This window comes from Biomphalaria glabrata, chromosome 16, assembly GCF_947242115.1.
Source record: "Biomphalaria glabrata chromosome 16, xgBioGlab47.1, whole genome shotgun sequence".
Taxonomy (NCBI): Eukaryota; Metazoa; Mollusca; class Gastropoda; family Planorbidae; genus Biomphalaria; species Biomphalaria glabrata.
This window is the reverse complement of record NC_074726.1, coordinates 6,139,098-6,162,603: the sequence shown is the minus strand read 5'-3', so window position 1 is coordinate 6,162,603 and position 23,506 is coordinate 6,139,098. Positions and strand designations below refer to the sequence as shown.

Sequence of the window (23,506 nt, the reverse complement as noted above, 5' to 3'; positions counted from 1 at the left end):
ATTGGTAAGTTTTGTTGGCAGGAGAGACAGTTATCCATGACAGATCTGACGTATAACTGTCTTAAGGTTTTTTTTTTTGTTGTACTTTGTCTTGTTCTCTCTTGTAGTTTTTTTTTTCTACAGTCTTCCTGGCCATGTTTCTTTCTTTTACTAATTTATCTAATTCTGGTGTCCAAAAGGGTTTGTATTTCCTAACTTGACCTCGAGGGATGTGTTTTTTCGCTGCTTCTAAGATGTTAGAGACTATAGTTGCGTAGGTTGTGTTGACATCCGTCTTTACTATCCTTGATAGTCTTGTGTCAGTTTCTTGTGAAAAAGCTGTCCAGTTAGTTTATAGTTCCATCTAGTTGTTTTGCGTGGTTGGTATCTACCTGGTATTCCTATATTGAGGAGTATAGGCCTGTGGTCACTACCTATGTCTTCAGGAACTGTAATTTTAGAAGAGTTGATAATGTCTGTTGAGATAAAAGTTAGGTCAGGTCTGCTAGTTGTGTTGTGTGCTCTATGGTGGAACAAAACCTCACCTCCAACATTCCTCCATAGAGAATAACTACATGGGCAATGTAGCCACACTTTGTTCTCAGTGCATATACAACACACACACAAATATGACACCGTACTGGCTAGTACCTATGTCAACTGATCACTCCATAAGTCCTTCAGAGACTCCTGCGCTCCATGGACTCAACGCTCCTTTTTTTTATGCCATGTTTCTTACTCAATCGTTGCGGCTTGTTGGATTTTTCTCACTCGCCATTGAGCTCAGACTAACAGCATGCTTCATTAGATTCAAGAAGAACATTAGGACCTATGGTATTTAATTTAAATAAAAAATAGTTTGTCATTTTCATTCTCGTGTGACGTCTATTATGTTATAATTATATGTATGTTTAATTGTTTATGAGGTACCGTTGATGATAACAGCGTTATATAAATCATTATTATAGTCGTTATAAAACTGCTGGTCGTTAAATTTTTAAAATTTTTTAACTTCATTCGCAGAGGAAATCTGCAGCTTCGAAAGAGTTTACAACATAGAGACCAGATTGGATCGATCATATGCAAGGGCCTACAATAACACAAGCCTAGAAGACTGTACATTTTTATGCTCGAATGTCCCTGATTGTCAAGGTTTCGTCCTCTGGTTTAACATTCCTGACAAACCTTTTTGTTGGTTGTATCATCGCCTGTCAAGCGGCAAGGAACTACCTTTATATAATACGTACATACAGAGATGCAACAGTAAGATTGCGTGGATTGGTCATGTCTCATTAAGATAATATTGTTTTGATCGGAATTCTCATAACTATAGTTTTTGGTGTCTCCGGCGTACATAATATGTGAAGTATTTTAAAAACATAAAATAGAAGAACCGAATTTCATTTTCTTTTGTTGCTTAACTCTTTCTCTCCGTAGTTAATTTACCACATTCTGGTAGAATCAACGTTAGTATCGTCAGTTAGGAGAGAAAGACTTATCCTATCCATTTATTTATCTAACAGTCTTCCTCTTTTTTATTTTGTTGTTACAAAGCTAAGCTTATATCTCTTCACTCTGTCTGGTTGTCTGGTAAAAAGTTTGAATACCTTTTTTCTCCCATTTCCCATTCACAGTTCTCTCTCTCTCTCTCTCTCTCTCTCTCTCACTCTCTCTCTCTCTCTATATATATATATATATATATATATATTTGGATGAATATTTGGATTTTAGCAGAATTTAGGTCATTGGTTAACATGCATAAATGCATGACGCGTAGGATGCAATCATCTTTTTTTTTTTTGAAGTAACGTCTTTATCATATAAGATAAGATCCCTTCGAAGGTAGATAACAATTGGTCAAATACAATTTTTAAAATTTAGGTTTATATCGTACCTAATGTAATACAATTTCTATGATTTCAATTGATTCCTCATTTATTATTATTATAGCTTTTATATAGCGCTACTTTCATGCTTATAGCATGCTCAGAGCGCATTTGGTCCAATCTCATTTGTGGACCAGTGGGGGGTGGGGGGGGGAGGGGTATCTAGGGGGTTTTCCGTGCTGCCTTTAGGGCTGCCTTCCATGTCCGACAGATAAATTCACGACCAATGTTGGGAGTACACACGTTAACAACTGCACCATCAGTGAGTTCTTTTTGTTTTTAGCCCTTTTGCCAAACAACAACTCTGCCCGAGTCGGGTACCTCGAGCCCCCTTCTAGGTAGCCAAGCGAAGCCAAGTTCAAGCGCACTTGGCCTCTCGACCACGCTTCCCAGCGTATTTATGAATATACATAGATAAAACACTACATAACAAATACCTCTATGTCCACAGTGGTTTGTGAAGCTGGATATCAAGCGATTGTAAGTAATTTGAGGGACCAAGCTACGTGCACCAAATGCCCGTTGGGTACATATAAGAGTTTGACATCTGCCAATCCATGCCGGTCCTGTCCAGCCCACAAGACTACTGCCGTTGGTGGAAGTACAGGCTCAGAAGATTGCATTGTTGGTAATGTACTTACATCCAAGGTCGGGAATAAAATATAAATACACTGTTATAACTTTACTTACAACTGAAGTTTGAAAAATAAATATATGTAGTTGTTTAACTCTTTCTCTCCGTAATTATTTACCACATTCTGGTGAAATCAACGCTGGTATCGTCAGTTAGGAGAGAATGAGTTTAGATCGGAGAATGGAGGGTCTCATTTTCGTTCGTAATTTATCCGGTCTTGGGTTTTGATAAAATGTTGAAATTCGCGTGAAGGAGATTATGTTTAATTTTAGAGACTTTTATCGATGACAAAAGAAAACAATGTCAACCAAAACAATTTTTAAAAAATCCTTTTTTTTTAAAATACAAAGCTTATCTTAGGGAAACAAATCCGCCCTTACAACTATATGAATCAATAATGTAAACGTTATTTCCTATATTCGATATCAAACAAATACTTAATTACCATTAATAAATTGATTAATTGGTTAATGTTTGTAATGATTGTTGAAAGTATCAACTTGATCTGAGGATGCATTTGGAAGAAATAGCGTTAACAATTATTTAAAGGGACTAAACCCTACACATTTAGCGACACCTGTGAATACTGAAAGATTAATTTCCCTTGTTGGTATCAAACACAATAATTAATTACCAGTAAATATTGACTTAATTTTTTTTGTTGTTGATTCAATTTTTTGTCTTACTCAGTGAATAATTGTTCAAAGTTTCAACTTGATCGGAGAATGGATGTAGGAGAAATAACATGTAGGCACTTTTTACCAGACAGACAGACAGACAGACAGACAAGCTGAGCGAGTTGATATTAACTTTGTAAAAACAATTAAAGCACATGTGAGAAATACAGGAGTAATATGAAGAGACTGTGAGCACGACTCCTGAAAAACAGTTTCCAAAATTTAACTTTCTGTTAATATTTTGTCTTCATCGCTTGTCTTTGGTAACTTACAGCACAAAACTGTTGGATAAATTTATAATTAGGAAGTAAAATTGCCAACTTCTAGATGCCAATTAGTAGAACCTCAGATTTAACGTTTCATCAAACGAATCCTTTTTTTTCCCAGTCTCCTGCGATCCTGGTTTTTACTTGATGTACGAAACTACTTGCAAGCCTTGTAAATTGAATACTTACAAACAAGTCAAAGGAAATCAGAGCTGCCTTCCATGTCCGACAGATAAATTCACGACCAATGTTGGGAGTACACATGTTAACAACTGCACCATCAGTGAGTTATTTTTGTTTTTAACCCTTTGCCAGTGGGTGGGAACATTTGGTGTCGCTCAGTGGCACAAACCGTTTGGCTACCTTTTAATAGGAGGCACATGTTCAAATCCCAACTTGAGCTGACTGAGCGTTAAAGGCAGTAGGGAAGCCTTCTCCCTTATACCCCCTCCCCATCCCAGTGGTCCACAAGGGATACTGGACCATAGAGCACTGAGCATTCTATAGGCATGAAGTAACGTCTGTATTATATCAGAAAAGATAAACATGAAAGGATCGCTATATATACAAAAGCAATAAAAATAATTTTAACCACATTATTTAAAAACAAATACCAATGGTCATGTGACCTATAAAACAGGGTTGATGTAACAGCATTAGTATACTTTCTATATCACCATTGCATGTGTGTGTGTGTGTGTGTGTACAGTGTAGTGCGCATAGATGATAATATCGTTATAAATCAAAGAAAATGTAAGTACATACGGTAAAGGCTTCTATGAATTAAAAACAGATACAGTATTTTGACAACAGTTATCAACCTTTGTAAATCTTTTTAAATCAAAGAAAATGTGTGTACATTAGGTAAAACTTATATAAATTAAAAACAAATGGTGTCCCTTACCAATAGTTATCTACCTTTAAAGGGATGAACTTTAATGGTTTTATTACACAGCACGGCATGCCAGACTTCTATTTGTGTGTGCAGGTAGGGCTCGTTAGTGTTGAAAGGCTAGCCATATAGAAGAAAGAAACTTTAATCCAAACCAGCCGCTGCCTTACCGCTGTACTCTAATGAGAGAAAGGCTTCGCAAGTCGAAACCGAGCAGCTGGCAGCACAAAGTGTTACGCTCAATCTTGCGACTCTGATGATCCACATTGTATCAGTTTTTAATGGCTTCTTTTGGATCCAAAAGCATTATGGATAGTAGAGAACCGATGAGTGCACTGATGTTCCTGTCTCCATTGAATTATTTTTTTTTGGTGGGTGGCGAAGAGGGGGGGGCGTATCCAGTTGAGGACTACGTTAGGATGTCTTATTTCTAGCCTTCCAAGTAGAAAACGGCCTGTCCTGCTAACCCGTTTCCGTTGTCAAAGTTCAGCTTATAACAGAAGGTCATTTTATTGCTGCAAAACACCAGATACAGTGGCTGAGCGGTAAAGCGCTTGGCTTCCGTACTGGAGGTCCCGGGTTCGAATCCTATTTTTATTTCGTGATTTTCGGGTGCCCTTGAGTCCACCCAGCTCTAACGGGTACCTGACATTAGTTGGGGAAAAGTAAAGGCGGTTGATCGTTGTGCTGGCCAGATGACACCCACGTTAACCGTAGGCCACAGAATCAGATGACCTTTACATCATCTGCCCTATAGACCACAAGGTCTGAAAGGGGAACCTTTTTTTTAATAAAAATCTCCACTAGCATCCACTTTAACTCCCTTCCTCCCAACAGAATATCACTGTTTTAGTTAACTACATTATTTTGTAGTCCTGAAACTTATCTCTTTATCTCCGTCATTATTTCCCACGAGCGGACACATTTTTTTTTCATCTTTTCATATTTGTACGTTCTACCCTGTTATTATTAACTCTTTCTCTCCGTAATTTTTTTTCCACGCTATTGGAAGGAATTCTTCATTTTGCTCATACCCTGTTATGATTGGGCTTCAATAGCTTCATTGTTTGTTATCAGAAACTGTTGTTTTTGGTATAGAATTTAAGGGAAATGCATGTTCTTTTTATATAATTCAAAGTCAAGTTTAAAAGGTAAGGGATTTCTTGCATTCTTCACTGAAGAAACGCATTCTTCTGACATCTACAGCTCATTACTCATCAGTGGAGTTCGGGGCGAAGCACCGACGCCAAAAGTGTTTTCTTGCATTCTTCACTGAAGAAAAGTATTCTCCTGACATCTACAGCACATTATCAATCAATGGAGTTCGGGGCGAAGCCCCGACGCCAAAAGCGTTTTCTTGCATTATTCACTGCAGAAACGCATTCTCCTGACATCTACAGCTCATTACTTATCAGTGGAGTTCGGGGCGAAGCCTCGACCTCATAAGTGTTTTCTTGCATTCTTCACTGAAGAAACGCATTCTCCTGACCTAAAGCTGCCTATTAAAAAAGGACCTTTTGAATAGTGTTGTAAACTATGTAAACTATGAATGTATAGGCCCTTAATACATTGCAAATAAAACCGATTTGTTCCTTGAAAAGATAAGATACCCCACATATTTAGATTAAGGCTTTGAGGATCGCCGCCGAAGAAAAAATTATTCGATAAATAATATTCAAAATATTTCAAGAGTAAATTGTGAGTTATAGTCCCAAATTTATGTAACTAGAAGATATCAGATTGAGCAAAGGTTGGAAAAGGCGTCTAGGAAATATTTTTTTTTTTTTTTTTTTTTTTTTCTTCTCGGTTTAGAACTAATCTCAATCGTGACTCTTGTACTGAAAAATTTCGTTTGAATTCTAACTTTTCCAAAGCAAAGTCTTTCTTAAAATAATTATGATAAATTCATGTGAAATTACATAAACTCTGTCTGGAAGGGGCGATAGAGTGAAAACGATTAATCCTCGCTCCTTTTTATAATTTCTGCTAATGATTGCATTTGGCCTTAAAGAAAAGGGGTGGGGCGACTAGATATAAGAATTTAATTTATAGCAAGCATATATAAATTATATCAGTGACATATTTTTTTATATTTTGTAATTTCTTAACTATAATACAAAACGAAAAAGTATTGGTTTGTCCGATGGGCGGAAGGCGATTGCATGTATCGCCCCTCCCACCTGGTACAATCCTTTTTCATTTTATATTTAATAATCATAAAATTTGAGATTAGAGTGTGGTGCGATATAATATACAATGGATTCACATATCAATACGTAGTTTATATTATATAGATATTCAACTAATTGTGTTCACAAACTTTGACTTTTCCATAAAAATAGGACCGCCCCCCCCCACTAAGAGGGCTAGAGTGGGGAGGGCAGCACACGTAATCGCATACACCCTACCCCACCGAATCGGCCAAAATACCAGAAGGGGAGAGACATAATATATAATTTTTATATTAATTCAACTAATTTTGTTCACAAACTATGATTTGTCCATAAAAGTAGGACCGCCCCCCCCACTCAAAGGGTTTAGGTGGGAAGGGCAGTAGAAGTATTCGCCCCCCCCCCAATCGGTCAACAGAGGAACGACATAATATTAAGATCGGTTAAAATATCAATAACAAGTTTTAATCATATAGATATTTAATTGATTCTGTTAGCAAGCTGTGATTTCTACAAATAAATTGGACCGCCCCCCCCACTCAAAAGTTTATTGTGGAGGGGGGGGGCGGATTGATTTCATCGCCCCCTCCCGACCCCACCAAATCGGCCAACATACTAGAGGGGGGGCGAAATAATCTAAAAATATGTTAAAAATATAAATAATTAGTATATATTATTAGCATAAGTAATAAATTCGTATACAAACTGTGTTAATTCTAATATAAAATTCGTCCGCCCCCCCCCCTTTGGGGGGGGGGGTCGGAAGAGTGGGGGGGGGGGCGATCGCCCCTACCGCCCCCCCCCCTGGATCCGCCAGTGTCTGTAGGTAAGTGTCAGTATTGACTGGTTGGGTTATGTTGAGGTGTCATGAAAATACCGAGATAAAAACATGTGAGGAAGAAACTGGCCAATGACCATGGTGAAGTCTATTGTAGTTCCCCTTTTATACCCTGTGGTCTAAAGGGCACATGATGTAAAGGTCATCTATTTCATGTCCGTGGTGATGCTGATGTCCATAGTGATGTTGATGGTAATGTCTATGCGGATGTTGATGTCTATGAGAATTTTGATGTCTTTGGTGGTGTTAGTGTCCAAAGTGATGTTGATGGTAATGTCTATGCGGATGTTGATATCTATGGTGATGTTGATGTCTATGTTGATGTAAATGTCTATAGTGATTGTCATGGTAATGTGTATATTGATATCTTTGCTGATGTCCTCGTGAATGGCGATATTGTCTATTAATTATGTTGCTAATTTCGACAATTTTCTAATCTTATATTAAAATTGTTATGTTGATTGGCGGTGCTTGTTGGGGATTTATGATCTTAAATATTTGTTGCGATGATGATGCTGTCGATGATATTGCTAGTCTTATATTAGAATGTCTTGTTGATGGAGATGTTTGTGTGGATATACTATGGAATACTCCATGATACTTTACCATAATACCCCATAATACTTTATCATAGCATAGTGTGGGGGTGTTTATGATCTTAAATATTTGTTGTGATGATGATGCTGTCGATGATATTGCTAGTCTTATATTAGAATGTCTTGTTGATGGAGATGTTTGTGTGGATATACTATGGAATACTCCATGATACTCTACCATAATACTTTATCATAGTACTCCGTAATACTTTATCATAATATTCTCTCTATATATACCTTATCAAAATATTGTATCATAATACTTTATCCTAATACTCCATAATACCTTATCATAATACTTATCATAATACGTTAGCATAATATTTTAGCATAATATTTTATCATAATACTTCATCATAATACTTTATTGTAATACTTTATCATACTTTATCATAATACTTTATCATAAGGCTTTATCGTAATATTTTATCGTAATAATTTATCATGATACTTTTCTCATAATACTTTATCATAATACCCCTTTATACCTTATCATAATACTTTATCCTAATACTCTAATGACTTTGATGTTTTTCTTCTGCAGTTCTGGCTACTACTGCATTGAAGACAACTACTAGCACAACACCGTCAACTACAATGACACCATTCTCTACGCCAACTGGTAACCATTTCTCTCTCTCTCTTAGTCTTTCTCTTTATCTCTTTTCTCTCTCTCTCTCTTTCTCTCTCTTTCTCTCTGTCTCTGTCTCACTCTCTTTCTGTATTTTTCTCTCCCACTCTTTCTCTCTTTTTTTTTTCTTTCACTTTCTATTTCTCTCTGTTTCTCACTGTCTCTCTCTCTCTCTCGTTCTCCATATCTCTTTAATAATAATAACAAATAATATACTAGACCACTCCATTTGAGTGTTTTGCTTTTAAAAAAAACAACCCACAGCGTCAACAAGTTTATCCCTCTCACCAAGGTTTACAATTACATGAATAATTCCTAGGGCAGAACCATCGACATCCAAGTCTTAACTCTTTCTCGCCTAACTGACGATACCAACGTTGATTCCTACTAGAATGTGGTAAACAATTACGTAGAGAAAGAGTTAAACAGAAAAAAAAACAAAAAGTAACTTCAAAAACAATTACCTCATTTTTGTTATAAACAAACACAAAATTTTACAATAGCTGCCTTCTCAGCTCCTCTATTACGTAAATAACTTTAACAACAACAACTTTGTCAGTAGCAACAACAGCCACAACGTGACCAACAACGACAAATGAAAATTAAAAAAAAATTCAGCAACAATGACTTCATTTTAGAGCATACTATTTCCAAAATGTATAACGGTCCAGCAAGAGATGTCTCAGTGTGGCCATATTAGTTCATAATTGTTTTCCCAAAGATTTACATTAACTTCCAATTTTTTTTTAGAAAATCGTTACAGCCGTTTTCGAGAGCCGTGTCCACATTCGACTTCCCACGAAGTTGCAATCTGAATAGAGAAATAGTAATAAATAAAAGTCTCTGTGACTTTTGACCTCTCGGCAGACGATGTTTTCCCTCTGCAACTTCTCGTGTGACCAATCCTTGATACACAGCTGCGGTCACAGGTTGGGCATATGTGATCACCAGGCGCCTTTGCATTTTTACTCTTCTTTCTGCTTCTGTTGTGTATGACATCTGCAATCCGAGACCCTTCCTTTATGCCCTCTCTCCATGTGGATCTATCCATTGCTACTTCTTCCCAGCTCCTTGTGTAAATTTTGAAATAAAAGTGCAATTAAATAAGCCAATAAAGCAGGTCTAGAGGCATTGAACTCAAACAATGACGTTTATAAACTCCTTGTGTTTCCTTTTTCTTTCAGCACAACCGAAGCTGACCATAGTCCTTACAACCTGTGAGTATTCAAACCTTTCAAGCCCTCTTTGACGAGATAACGAGTTCAGTTTAGGTTGGGCATAGACTAGACGTATTTTTAAAACCTGTATTCTGTTTTTTTTTTGTTCTATTTTTCAGTTATACCAATGACACTGAAAAAGAAATGTAAGTACAATGTCGTATATGCACAGAAAAACCTTTAAGCTGAAAGGATGTGGTCTATGTGTGGGGGGAGAAAATAATTTCCTGATCAATAATGGACTAGAATGGACTACAAGAGATAAGAAAACATAAGAAGCAAAATAAAAAAAAACTTTATTAAACAAGAAATTCAGTATAAAAAAAAATACAGTTTTCTAAAAAGCAATACCCTCCATTATACAACTTATAATATAATTTTAAAAAAATATTTGGTTCAAAACGGGTATCGAACCCATGATTTTGACACCGACAGTTGCGTGAACGTAGGCCTATATTAATGCGTATTTACAAATTCAGTCACAGAGGACTTGTGATTATTTATGGATTTAATCATAATAAGGACATCTAGATCTAATAGGCCGACTAGACATTGACTTCTGATTTAGATGTACGTAAAAAAATATTAGTAAAGCTTAGGTATTCTTTCAATAAAATTGAAGCAAGTTTAAATTTACTCTTATCGTATAACTTCGGGAGAATTGTCAGTAATTTTTGTCAGATACTTGAACAATGGAAAGAGTTCATCTTATGCTTCACTTTTCATCTTCATTCCAGCATTATATTCATATTGGTTTGCATTGAAACTTGACCTCACTTAGATTTGTAGAATTTCCAATAATCTCTATATCTGCTTAACTTCTATCTATCTATCTATCTATCTATCTATCTATCTATCTATCTATCTATCTATCTATCTATCTATCTATCTATCTATCTATCTATCTATCTATCTATCTATCTATCTATCTGTCTGTCTGTCTGTCTGTCTGTCTGTCTATCTTAGTTGCTTAGTTCATATTTCGATGTAAATGTAGATCCTGGTAAGTGGGGAGGCTGGTCTGAATGGAGCTGCTTAAAGAACTGTACAGTCAAGTCTATTGTAAGAACCAGGTGAGCTAGGTGTACATATATATTATATATATTTCTACGATCCTCTTGTCAGTTAAAATCTTTGGACCATGTGGTAGTGTTTGCAGTTTTGATGCGGAGACCATGGCAGTTTGTGAGGCTTAAAGGTCATTGACTCTCAACTCGGCGAGGGACATTTGAGGGCAACACAGATTGTTGTGGTCACTGACTCAAAATCTGTACTACAGGCTTTGCAAAGCCCTGGACGATGGCCACCCAATATCGACACTGTCATCATGGCCTCTCACATCATAAAGCAGCGCTAGGGCACCCCTGTAATAATGCAGTGAGTACCGAGTCACATAGGGGTGACTGGCAACACTATTGCAGACTCTGACCTACCAGGGAGGGCAATTTCCATCAACTGAACAGGCTGTAAGTTTTCATCATGCCCTGGCTTTAATTAAAAAAAACAGAAATGGAAATGTGGTTTGAGTGCTGGGACAAGTCCCAAAGAGCCCGTGGAGTCTGGGAGCGCATGCGGTGCCCTGACCGCACTTCCCCGTGGTGGAGGCTGTCCAGGCCTGAGCAAGCTATTATAGCACAGTGCAGGACAGGCCACTGTCCTGTTGCCTCATATTTCTCACGCTATGGCCAAATTTCGATTCACAATGCCCCCACTGCGGGGAAGAAGAGGAAACCGTGCCCATATTCTGTTTGACTGCCCCAGACTTGCTGATCTCCGCCTCGACAGATCTGGGAAACCAAAAATTCTCGACCTGTATGGTGACGTGTACGCACTACGCAAGACAGCAGGGTTTCTGTCCAGGGCTTTTGCAAGAGAGGATTTAAGCCTCTCAAACCCTCACTCAAATGGAGTTTGTTGATGATGACGACAATCCTATTGATAAGGCTCTCTGCAAATTCTGCACAACACAACCAACTCAAGAACTTGAAAACTCGGGCTCCAAAATAATGTGCTACTCTAATGGTTCAAATACACCAACAGCCAATACTGAGCAATTGGCAACACGAAACACTGTCTACAACTGCTTCACTGCAAATCGTATCTTATAAAATACAGACGTTGATTAACCCTTAAAGTACTGAACTGTTTTAGAATGAGTGCAAAGAATGTAATTACAATTCTGATGTTTAGAGGCTTAACTACCACACGCGTTTTAAGGGTTAAGCAAAGATTACCCCCTACGTGTGTCCCTGGGTCAATCTAGTCATGCTTGTTAATCAATGACTTCAACTCTGACAAGTCGTTGGTTTTCCTGGCCTTTATCTTTGTTTATTTCTGAATATTTTATTGGAATTTGTTTTTGCATCTACTACTCTCTATCTATATTTATTTATTTATTATATATAACTTTGGCACTAGTAGTGAGTGTTTGTGTGTGTGTGTGTTACATTTGTTTCGTTCTTCTGTTTCTAATTTTTCACCCCTCACAGACTATGTCTAGATCCGCCCGAAGGACCAAGAGACTTTGAGTGTCCAGGTTTTGCGTATCAGCTGGGCAAAGACGCAGGCTGCAATTTGATATGCGCCACAAGTAAAGACCATTTTTTACTGTTTAAAAACAAAAACGTCCTCTCTACTAACTAATGCCCACTCTACTAACTGATGCCCTCTCTACTAACTAATGTCCTCTCTACTAACTAATGTCCTCTCTACTAACAGATGTCCTCTCTACTAACTAATGTCCTCTCTACTAACTAATGTCCTCTCTACTAACTAATGTCCTCTCTACTAACTAATGTCCTCTCTCCTAACAGATGTCCTCTCTACTAACTAATGTCCTCTCTACTAACTAATGTCCTCTCTACTAACACATTTCATATGTCTTTTCTTCTAACAGATGTCTTTTATAAATATACCAAGAAGTGGTTTGTAAATTAGAGAATGTTCTTTCCCCAAGCAGATATCCTCTACCTATTAGTGCAATATGCCTTGCTAACAGACGTCTTCTCTGCATACAGATGTCCTCTCTGCATACAGATGTCCTCTCTGCATACATATGTCCTCTCTGCATTCAAATGTCCTCTCTGCATACAGATGTTCTCTCTGCATACAGATGTCCTCTCTGCTGACAGATTTCCAGTACCAACTAGAGCTTTGTATATTATGAATGCTCTCTCTCATAACAGATATCTGATTTCTATGATTACTTTGTATATCAGGAGTCCTTCCTTTACCTATTAATGTTGATGAAGTAGGTTCTTTTACCCAAAAGATGCCTTCTCACATAGATGTTCTATAAAATGTCCTCTCCTATTGATGAAAATGTATCGATGTACCTAATTGCGATATGTAGACTCAAAACTGTCCTCTCTTCCCATTGATGCCAATAAACACTTATAGCATCTATTTATATTTCTAATTTGACCTTGTAGAGAAGGATCTAGGTTAGGTTAATACAACTATTTTACTTACATTTGAGCATTGATGCTTAAAGAAGGCGTGGCGGCAAACAGGTAGAGCACTCGGTCTTGAACCGGGTTGTCGCGAAATCAAACCGAGTGAAGGCTGGAATTTAGAACTTTGGTACTATTCGGATGTCTCCAAGCCCACGTCACTTTATGTAGTGACTCTGAATCTTTATAAGTAGTTTACCTGGCCAATGACTTGACTTGCGGAATTAGTTTTTTTTCTTACCTGTGAGAGAGTTTGCTACAATGCCGGTTTAATAGACGATGAAAAGACAAAGACTATACATTTTAAGGCAATAAATAGTGTTTTCATTATTTTAGCCCTTATTAATACTATCGAGCCTATTTTTTAAAAGTCGCTTCTTATTGTAGAACTCGTTGAGAGGTTGAGTTTATATATACAGTTTATTCTTTTTAATTTAAATTATTTTTGTTAAATTTTGGTTCTTGTTATGAATGTTTTTTTTTTTCAAATAGTTTGTCCAGAAAAGTGGTTCGTTTGTTGTCAATGACCTTACTTGAGCATTTAGGATTTTTAAAGTTTTATTATATTTTTGCTAATTTCCTCTAATTGAAAGCTCTTTCAAGAAAAATAACTCTAAAGCTTGTTGGAGTGGCTTGAAACAAATTACTTGGCTACGTACCAAAGCGCAAACCAATGTGCGTCGCTGACAAAAACGAATTTGCCAATGAATTAATGATTTCTACAGCCGATTTGACTGCCACAACTTCGAGAAGACCACCGTGATTTATTGGCATCATTCGAAAAGAGCAATATAAATCAACCTCAAGACCTGTTTAATAAACAAGAAGTGACTAAAATATTTCAACAACTAAACACCACCAAAGCCTCGAGACCCGACAAATTAAGGGGCAAACTTGTAAAGCTATGTGCAGAACAACTGGCTTATAACTTTTGTGCTATATTCAACAAGTCCTGGCAAACGCACAAAATACCTTCCATTTGGAAGACATTTGAAATAATTCCAGTACCCAAAAAGATGATCATTGCTTCCAACAACGACCTACGTCCCGTAGCACTTACATCAATTCCATTGAAGTGCCTGGAGAAAATGATTTTAAAACATCTACTGAAAGAGGTCGAAACACGTCTTGACCCGCACCATTTCGCTTACAAACCGTCAAGAAGTACAGCAGATGCAATGCTATTCATGCTGAATTGTCTATACCATCATCTTGATACTCCGAAACACTACGCCAGAGTATTATTTGTAGATTTTTCATCCGCATTTAACACCATCCAACCACATCGCATGATACAAAAACTATCTGAATTGAACGTTAGCAAAAGCCTACAAGCTTGGATTCTCAACTTTCTCATCAAACGCCCACAATATGTGAAAGTGAACGGGCATGTGTCAGGCACGAGAGAACTTAGCACTGGAGCGCCGCAGGGGTGCGTCCTGTCACCAGTATTGTATACCATATACACAAATGACATTCAAAGCTTATCAGCATCGTAAAATTTGCTGACGACACAGCAATCATTGGCCTTATTGCAGGTGACGAAAATATGTACGATTCAACAATTAACACCTTTTACCAATGGTGTATAGATAACTTTCTAATTTTAAATGTTCAGAAAACTAAAGAAATGATTTTTGATTTTACGAAAAACAAAGACCATATTGCAGAACTTCAGATAAACAACCAAACCATAGAACAAGTACAAGAATATAAATATCTAGGTACAACTATCAACATAAAACCGAAAATTGTATACAATTATCAAAACCTCTATACGAAAATTCACCAGCGACTCTTGCATCTCAGAAAGCTAAGAAAATTTAACATAGACATAACAATAATCAATTTTTTCTACACAGCAACCATCAGCAGTCTAGTTAACTTTGTCATCACCTGCTTGTGTGGTAATACTTCACTGGCACAAAGACTTAATAGATTAGTTAAAAAAAAGCATCGTATATCACTCAAATACAGCTACCATCTCTTGAACAACTTTTTCATGAAAGATGCCTTTCCAAAACACTCACGATTCTTAAAGACAACCTGCACCTATTAAACCACTGTTACATAAGATATGAAGGAAGTGGTCGTCTCCTTTCCATTAGGACTAAAACAGAAAGATTTAAAAACTCTTTTATCCCACTTTCGGTCAGAGTGTTACAAGATCAGCTGTCGTCATCGAGAAGTACATGGAAGTCAAATTCATAAAGCGCTGGTTGTGAGTGTGTATGTGTTTCGTGTGTGAATGTTCGAATTTTTCATCTAAATTGTTATTGTACAGCAGCTACGCTAAGATTGTCAATTGTAGTCAAACTGAATTTCTATTTGATTGGATCAATAAAAATTCTTATCTTATCTTATAAGCTTGCCAATTCTTTATGGGTAGAAATAGGTGGATGGACACAGGAAAGAGATCTCGAAACGGCTACAGCTATTATCCTACAAATGTGACAATTTATGTATATCTTTGGGGAAAATATTGCTAGCTAATTGGACACACCGAGAAACTCTGGATTGACCGTTACAATTTTTTCAAATAATAATAAATTCGGTCTGGAGATCTAGACAAACTATCTTGAATACTTGTCAGCGGGTATTCCCGCATGAATTCGGTAAAGAGTTTACTAAACAAAGAGACGCCCAGTAACATTTGGGCGGGGTAAAAATCTGCATTTTGTAAAAAAACCTGTCATTCATTAGCTATTAAAATTAAATTCATCGTTCTCTCAATAAAAGTAATCCGTTTCGTCTAGGACAGGGGTTCTCAACCTGTGGGATTTCTATTTTTGACATGTTAATAAAATACTGGAATCGTTGGTCAACATAAACGTTTTATACAAAGTGTAATAGTAAAAAAAATCAATTGCTTCTAAATACTATTTCTTATATTAAACATTTTAAAAAAGTAAAGTTCACTACTTTTCAGACCATGCGATGGATAGGGCGATCTGTTTCTGTGGCCCAGGGTTTACGAGTGTGTCATGTGGCCAGCTTTCTCCAACTTAAGTCAAGTATCCATAAGAAGGTGGTGGACGAGGGGTGCCCTAAAGCTCCCGAAGTTGGTGGACTATGGGTGCCCTAAAGCTCCCGAAGTTGGTGGACTATGGGTGCCCTAAAGCTCCCGAAGATGGTGGACTATGGGTGCCCTAAAGCTCCCGAAGTTGAAAATCCCAGTTTTCACCAAGGTTTCGAAACATGGACCGTCCGATTAGGGAGCCAAGAGGTTTACCACTCTGCCACCGCGCCTCCCTTAGATTCTATTATGATGCTCTTCAATTTCTCCCTTTCCAGATTGTCCTCATGGTTTCTGGGGCTTCAATTGTTCCAAGACGTGCCCACAATGTGTCTCAGACTGCGACAAGGAGACGGGCATATGTACTAAATGTGTACCAGGATTCAGACATCCAATCAAGCATTGCACTGACGGTAGCGTCTCTGTTACATATAATTAAGAGGCGTAAAAGATGCGTAAAAGATAACGTAGGTTGATAATGTGAGGTTGGATTGCTTCTGCTTTGATCACTTTATTATCAGATTGAAACTGTTGTTGTTTTATTACAAAGCTTTTAATCAACTCAGTCTGTCTGTCTGTTCAGTACAATTTTTTTACATTTTTTCCCATTTCCCATCATGTTGAAGCTTTTCCCAATTATTATTTGTCCCTAAAAATATGAATCGAATCAAACAATTAGCCAGATAAATTATACATTAAATTATTGAATTTCAAATTGATATTGATTTAGGGAAATAAATTTTACAGTATTAACTCTTTCTCTCCTAACTAACGATACCAACGTTGATTCCACCAGAATGTGGTAAATAATTACGGAGAGAAAGAATTAAGCTATCAATATACAGTTCTTCTCGTTAGATAGGGGGCCTACGTTTTTTTTTTCAAGTATTTCTTTTAATTTCAATTGCTTTTACATTATGAAGGGTTGCAAACAGAAAGTCTGCATTTGATTGGTAGATTTCAGCTCTCATCTTGCAATCTTATTGGAAACGTCTGATAGCGGAGACGTATAGGCTAACTTTTCACAGCGCGACGTCATGATGCTCTGTCATGTGCTTCTGTCTCTCGGGTGGCTGGGTCAATGCTGAACGGTTTGTAAACTCTTCTATCGTGCTTCGATACTGAGTTTCGTCTCCTGAAATAAGACCCGACTATGGCAGTATCATCAGCGAATTCAATGAGTTTAACTGAGTCATAGATGCTTCTTATGTCATTAATGTAAAGAGTGTACAGTACAGGAGAAAGTACACAACCTTGTGGAGCACCCGTACAAAGTACTCGAGTTGACGATTTGGTGTTGTTGACTTTGACATGCTAAGGACGTTGGGTTAAAAAGTTTAGAACACTAACACTAAATAACACTAAATAACTCTAAATAACACTAAATAACACTAAATAACTCTAAATAACTCTAAATAACACTAAATAACACTAAATAACTCTAAATAACACTAAGACTGAAACTCCTGCTTGCAGCTTGTGGTGAGATGACGTATGGGGCTGAATGTACCGGTGACTGCGCCAAGAAATGTGCTGGACAGGACTGTATTGAAAGAGTAGAAGGGACCTGCCCATGTAGGTAGATATAGATAGTAGAGACTTAGAAGCTTAAATATTATCTATCTTTTGATATACGGTTTTCAGGTTTTAAAAGTAGCTAATTATCTTTCAGACCTTCTGATCTACAGGGCAGATGATGTAAAGGTCATGTGTTTCTGTGGCCTACGGTTAACAAGGGTGTCGTGTGGCGAGCATAACGATTAACCGTCTTTACTTTTCTCCAAATAAAGTCAGGTATCCATTAGAGCTGGGTGGACTCTGAGGTGCTCAAAAATCCAAGTCTTCACCAGGATTCGAACTGGTTCAAAATCCAAGCGTTTTAGCGCTCAGCTCAATATAAAACTATATATTCCAAATCTGCCTTCATCTCTTAATATGTATATTGAATAACCTTGTTGAATAAAGTTCTTTTGAAGCACACATTAGAGTAACATTTGACAAGATAAAGTTTCCGACTTTGATGTAGATTGAAGGTTCTAGAAACAAAAGTGAAATAATATTACTGTAGTGATGATACAACTACAAAAGTCTTTCTGTCATTAGTCTCTCTCACTACCTCTTCCACTCCTCTATAAATAATCTCAACTACGATGATTACATTAGTGTCTACTCGCTACCTCTTCCACTCCTCTAGAAATAATCATTAGTCATTAGTCTCTCTCGCTACCTCTTTCACTCCTCTATAAATAATCTCAACAACGATGATTACATCAGAGTCTATTCGCTACCTCTTCCACTCCTCTATAAATAATCATTAGTCATTAGTCTCTCTCGCTACCTCTTCCACTCCTCTATAAATAATCTCAACAACGATGATTACATCAAAGTCTATTCGCTACCTCTTCCACTCCTCTATAAATAATCATTAGTCATTAGTCTCTCTCGCTACCTCTTCCACTCCTCTATAAATAATCTCAACTACGATGATTACATCAGAGTCTATTCGCTACCTCTTCCACTCCTCTATAAATAATCATTAGTCATTAGTCTCTCTCGCTACCTCTTCCACTTCTCTATAAATAATCTCAACAACGATGATTACATCAGAGTCTATTCAGCGAATACGATGATTACATCAGAGTCTATTCAGCGAATACGATGATTACATCAGAGTCTATTCAGCGAATACGATGATTACATCAGAGTCTATTCAGCGAATACGATGATTACATCAGAGTCTATTCAGCGACTACATCCGAGACACGTACACATTCACTAACGTTCTGACTGAATGACGTAAAAACAACAGATTGAAGTTGACACTTGAAAATGTTTTTTTTTTTTGTTTTGGCCTCTTTACACTACTTCAGTGAAGTCAAGTAGGGCGTGTAGGTGCCATCATCCCGTTGGTCGATAGAAAGGCTTTTATCCAACAACCAGGCCTGGACATTGGGGCTCTTCATCCCTGTCCTGTCTGAGGGCTCCCAGCGGTAGACGGCCATATCGATTGACTGGGCCAGACCGGGCTGTGCCGCGTACACAGCGCACCGTCCCCGTTCCTGGGTCCCACTCGCTACAAGTGGTCGAGAACAGTGCTAACTGCGGGGAGTTTGTCTCATATTCCTATACTGTTACCGCCAGTGTTCCGTTCAGAGACCGCCACTCCAGCTAACGGGACACTGGTGACGGTCCCCTTGTGGAACGGCGTGGCGGACTTTTTGGACTGGGTTCCTGGCGTTCTTTCCATCCCAACCCCGGGTGAGAGAAATAAAAAGCTCACCCACGGAAGCCCGGCCGGGCCTGGTTCGCTACTCGTACTTAGCCTATCTAGCTTCCACTACTAGACGTTTTCACCGGAGAGCCACGCTGAGGCGACGGGTAGCTAAACCTCCGGCTTTACACTACCAGACTTTAATAAATGGCTTGAGTTTCTGTTTCTGAATCACTTGTATGTATTAAAGTTTAAAAAACTTTACACTACCAGACTTTAATACATACAAGTGATTCAGAAACAGAAACTCCAGCCATTGGATGCATATTTCAGATGAACATTTGTTTAAAAGGAAAATAATGTTATACATATGAATTCGGCATTTGAGTTCTTCCTCCATATGCTAGGACAGATTTGTACCAGCGTTCATTCTTCCATAGTGCCATTAGAGAATGGAATGGGTTGCCTTAATCACCCAGGAAACCCAACGACACAGCAGAGTTTAACTGATTAACATGCATGACTAGATTGACACATGAAATGGGTAGGATGTAATTATCTTTTTGTTTTGTTTTGAAGTAACGTCTGTAATATATAAAATGAGATATAAATATATGTTTGTAATTTTATTAGAGGTAAAGTAAAGTTCAAGGTCATCTGTTTCTTTGGCAAACGGTTAACGAGCAGGGTGTCATATTGCCAGCACAACGACCAACCACCTTTACTTTCCACAACTAAAGTCAGGTACGCATTTGAGCTGGGTGGACTCAGGGGGCGCCCTAAAAATCCGAAATTCGAAATCCCCGTCTTCACCGAGATTCGAACCCAGGATCCCAGTTTCGGAAGACAAACGTTTAAACTCTCAGCCACCTCGCCCCCATGTAATTATAACAGTTAAAACTATTGCCTCTTGGTTATTCTAAGTCTAATGAATTTCATTTATGTCTAAAAATGTATCAAATTTTCTTTTAGCGCAATCCATCTGGCGGAGTAATTGGTGGTTAGTCGCATTGGTTCTTCTAATCATTCCAATTATTATTTTGGCCAGAGTAAGGTAAGAAGAAATTGTCCAGTTTGTAATTCCCAATTTTAATTTTTGTTCTTTACTTTAGATGTTAAAGATTTCTACAATGTGTAGATCCCTAACTGTCAGTAAAATATGAAAAAAAAAAATAGTGGAAAGAGAACTTCACAATTCTCGTGTTTTTGTTTCTTCAGTTCTCAGTCTAAGCCCATACTTCTTTTACGCTCTAAGGAATTGGGAATGGGACATTTGGAAGTAAAAATCGCTTTATAAAAACAACAACAACATTATCTCAGTTTTTTCCTTTTGAAAAATCGAATCTTCTATTTCAAGCTAAACTTTAGCTCATAGTAGTATGATTCTTTTCCACATAGTCAATTTTTAAAATAAAAATATTAGTGAATTCTAAATAAATATTTGTGTTTAGTTGACGATATTGTAAAAAAAAAAATTAGGAGTTGATTTTAATTTTTTTCAAATATATTAATTATTTTAGACATAGATCTATACAGTTAGATATTTCATGTTCGAAGAGATATTGCGTAGAGCACTTAAACCAGGGGGTCGTGACCCCCTAGGGGGTCGATTGACGATTTGCCAGGGGTCGCCTAAGACCATCGAAAATATGGATTGTTATTGTCTATTCTTCTATTGCTGTGTGTGTGCGTGTGGGCGGGGGTCGCTGCAGAGTGGGGGATAGTAAAAAAGGGGTCGCCGAGTTTAAAAGGTTGAGAACCGCTGACTTAAACCATTTATTTATATTTGTGTGTGCATCTTTCATGTTATTGAACTCTGGGTATATGTGACGGGGTGGTCGTCAATTGTGTTTGTCTTTATCAAATTCTAATTCTGGACTTTCCCGTGTTGATATAATAACAAAGTGCATTACATCTTGTGAAAGTATCATCTTTGCACAAAGTACTATAAAAAAGTATTGTCTTCGAGTCCAAAGATTAAGAAGGAAGTGCAGGTCTTTAAACAATTATTGATGGTACCTAACAAAACATGAATCGAATTAGTCAATTAATTAATTAATTTGTGTTGATATCGAATAAGGAAATCAACTTGTACACTATAGTTTTAAGGGCGGAGTACTTTCCCTTGAGATGCTACAGAAGGATCCTAGGCATCACATTCAAAGACCGCATCACAAACCAAGAGATCAGAGACAGGGTTACGGCAGCGATTGGAGCCCATGACGACCTGCTAACTATCGTAAAAAGACGAGAGCTTAAAATCTATGGCCACATTACAAGATCTACGGGGCTCGCAAAGACCTTCCTTCAGGGAACAGTACAAGGAAAAAGAAGAGGAGGCAGACAGAGAAAGCGATGGGAGGACAACATAAAAGAATGGACGGGCCTGCCATTGAGAGACGTTCTAAACAAGGCAAAAGACAGGGAGGAATGGAGAAAGACGGTCGACGAGTCTTGCTTGGTGTCCCAACGGTCCAGCAGGCTAAGGGATAGGTAAAGGTAAAAGGTTACCCGTCAGGTGTTCTCTTCGATGTATAAATAACTGTCAAAGTTTAATCTTATACACAACTCTGAATAAAAACCTCTGCTGCCTTGCGGCTATGCCCAAGTATAGAAAAGGCTTCGGTAGTGAGCCCTGGGGATAATTCGGGTGCAGGTGACCCTTAGGCAGCTAAAGTGCTACACTCTGGCAGAATCTGAGACGCAGCTGATGCCAAAATGTATCACCATTCAGGCCATTGCTAATGTTCAGGCTTTGATCTTATCACTGTGAGAAGAAGCAAGGTCGTTCCAAGAATGAAGAAGACAGACAACATTACAACTTGTGTGAAAATGCGGATAGTACAGAATGATCAACTCTTTTCGGAAACGTTTAAATGACTTGGCGTTTAATCTTGTCTATTTTCAGTGGTCGAAAGGCGAGGGAGCAGTATGAAATCGCAGAGGCCATTGAGATATTTGGTGGCGAAGACAATGCAGACAATGTTGAAGTTACGCAAAGCGAGATTTCCAAACCAAAGAGCCTTGTCTCCCAACAGACAGAAATCTCAAGGATCTTTGAAAGCAAAACATCTCTGAGCACGTCCGTCTAACATTTGGGATTTTCCAACCACAGCGTGTTCCTTATTCTGTAAATTATGTTGTAAATTATGTGCTAAGCCTATTTTAGATGGACAATAGGGGGACCTACGTGACGTGCTAGGGGTAAACGTACGGACATATAATCGATAACTTCCTTAGTTGTTAAAAGGAGATAATTACAGTGTATCTGAGTTTTAGTACATTTTAGTTAATTGGTAGAACTAATTAAATATTGTTATGTGCTATGTTATTGTTGCAAATCAATATATATATATATATATATATATATATATATATATATATATATATATATATATATATATATTTCATTAAAGATATATATGGTTTCATAAAAAAGTTGATATTTTAAAAGTGTTGTTCTTCTGTTGAACGCTTATACGTTATTGGATAAAGTCGACGTGTTGTCTTTATCTTCTACAATATCCATTATCTGTTGCTCAATATTAACGCTAACAGTGTCTTTTTACCTATCCCTTAGTCTGTTGGAACATTGGGGCACCCAAGCAAGACTTGTCGACAGTGTTTCTCCATTCCTCTCTGTCTTTTGTCTTAGTTAGAGCCTCTTTCAATGGCAGGCCCATCCATTCTTTTATGTTGTCCTCCCATCGCTTTCTCTGTCTGCCTCTTCTTCTTTTTCCTGGTACTGTTCCCTGAAGGAAGGTCTTTGCGAGGCCCCGAAGACCTTTTATTTTGGGAATAGCAGTGGATGGTACGAGCAATAACATAAGGTTAAAAGATGAGGTTCTTAGCGTGACTGATGTCGAGGCAGGAAAGAATGAAACCAATTGAGGGAAAGGATAAAGGCGATTAGAGTTCTGTAGGATACAAATATTTAGAAATTTCTTTGCATTAGAGTTTACGTGCTATATAATACTGTCACTTGTTAGAACTAAAATAGCCAGAATTTATCACATGCTCTAATGTGTTAATGGAATCAT

The 23,506-nt window shown here is 37.7% G+C and overlaps 1 protein-coding gene across 2 annotated transcripts in view; it reads left to right on the top strand.

Annotated features, from left to right (window-relative positions):
- The window catches only part of LOC106073009 (uncharacterized), a 60,694-nt gene extending 37,872 nt beyond the window's left edge, over nt 1-22,822 (top strand). For both annotated transcript variants that reach the window (XM_056014815.1, XM_056014816.1), the window contains exons 19-30: nt 1,003-1,242; nt 2,317-2,493; nt 3,564-3,725; nt 8,484-8,561; nt 9,755-9,787; nt 9,907-9,933; nt 10,785-10,860; nt 12,277-12,377; nt 16,534-16,668; nt 17,732-17,830; nt 20,439-20,520; nt 22,375-22,822. In XM_056014815.1, coding sequence (XP_055870790.1) covers nt 1,003-1,242; nt 2,317-2,493; nt 3,564-3,725; nt 8,484-8,561; nt 9,755-9,787; nt 9,907-9,933; nt 10,785-10,860; nt 12,277-12,377; nt 16,534-16,668; nt 17,732-17,830; nt 20,439-20,520; nt 22,375-22,558 — 1,394 coding nt within the window. In that variant the 3' untranslated portion in view covers nt 22,559-22,822. The remainder of the gene's footprint in view (nt 1-1,002; nt 1,243-2,316; nt 2,494-3,563; nt 3,726-8,483; nt 8,562-9,754; nt 9,788-9,906; nt 9,934-10,784; nt 10,861-12,276; nt 12,378-16,533; nt 16,669-17,731; nt 17,831-20,438; nt 20,521-22,374) is intronic.
- Nucleotides 22,823-23,506: the final 684 nt, after the last annotated feature.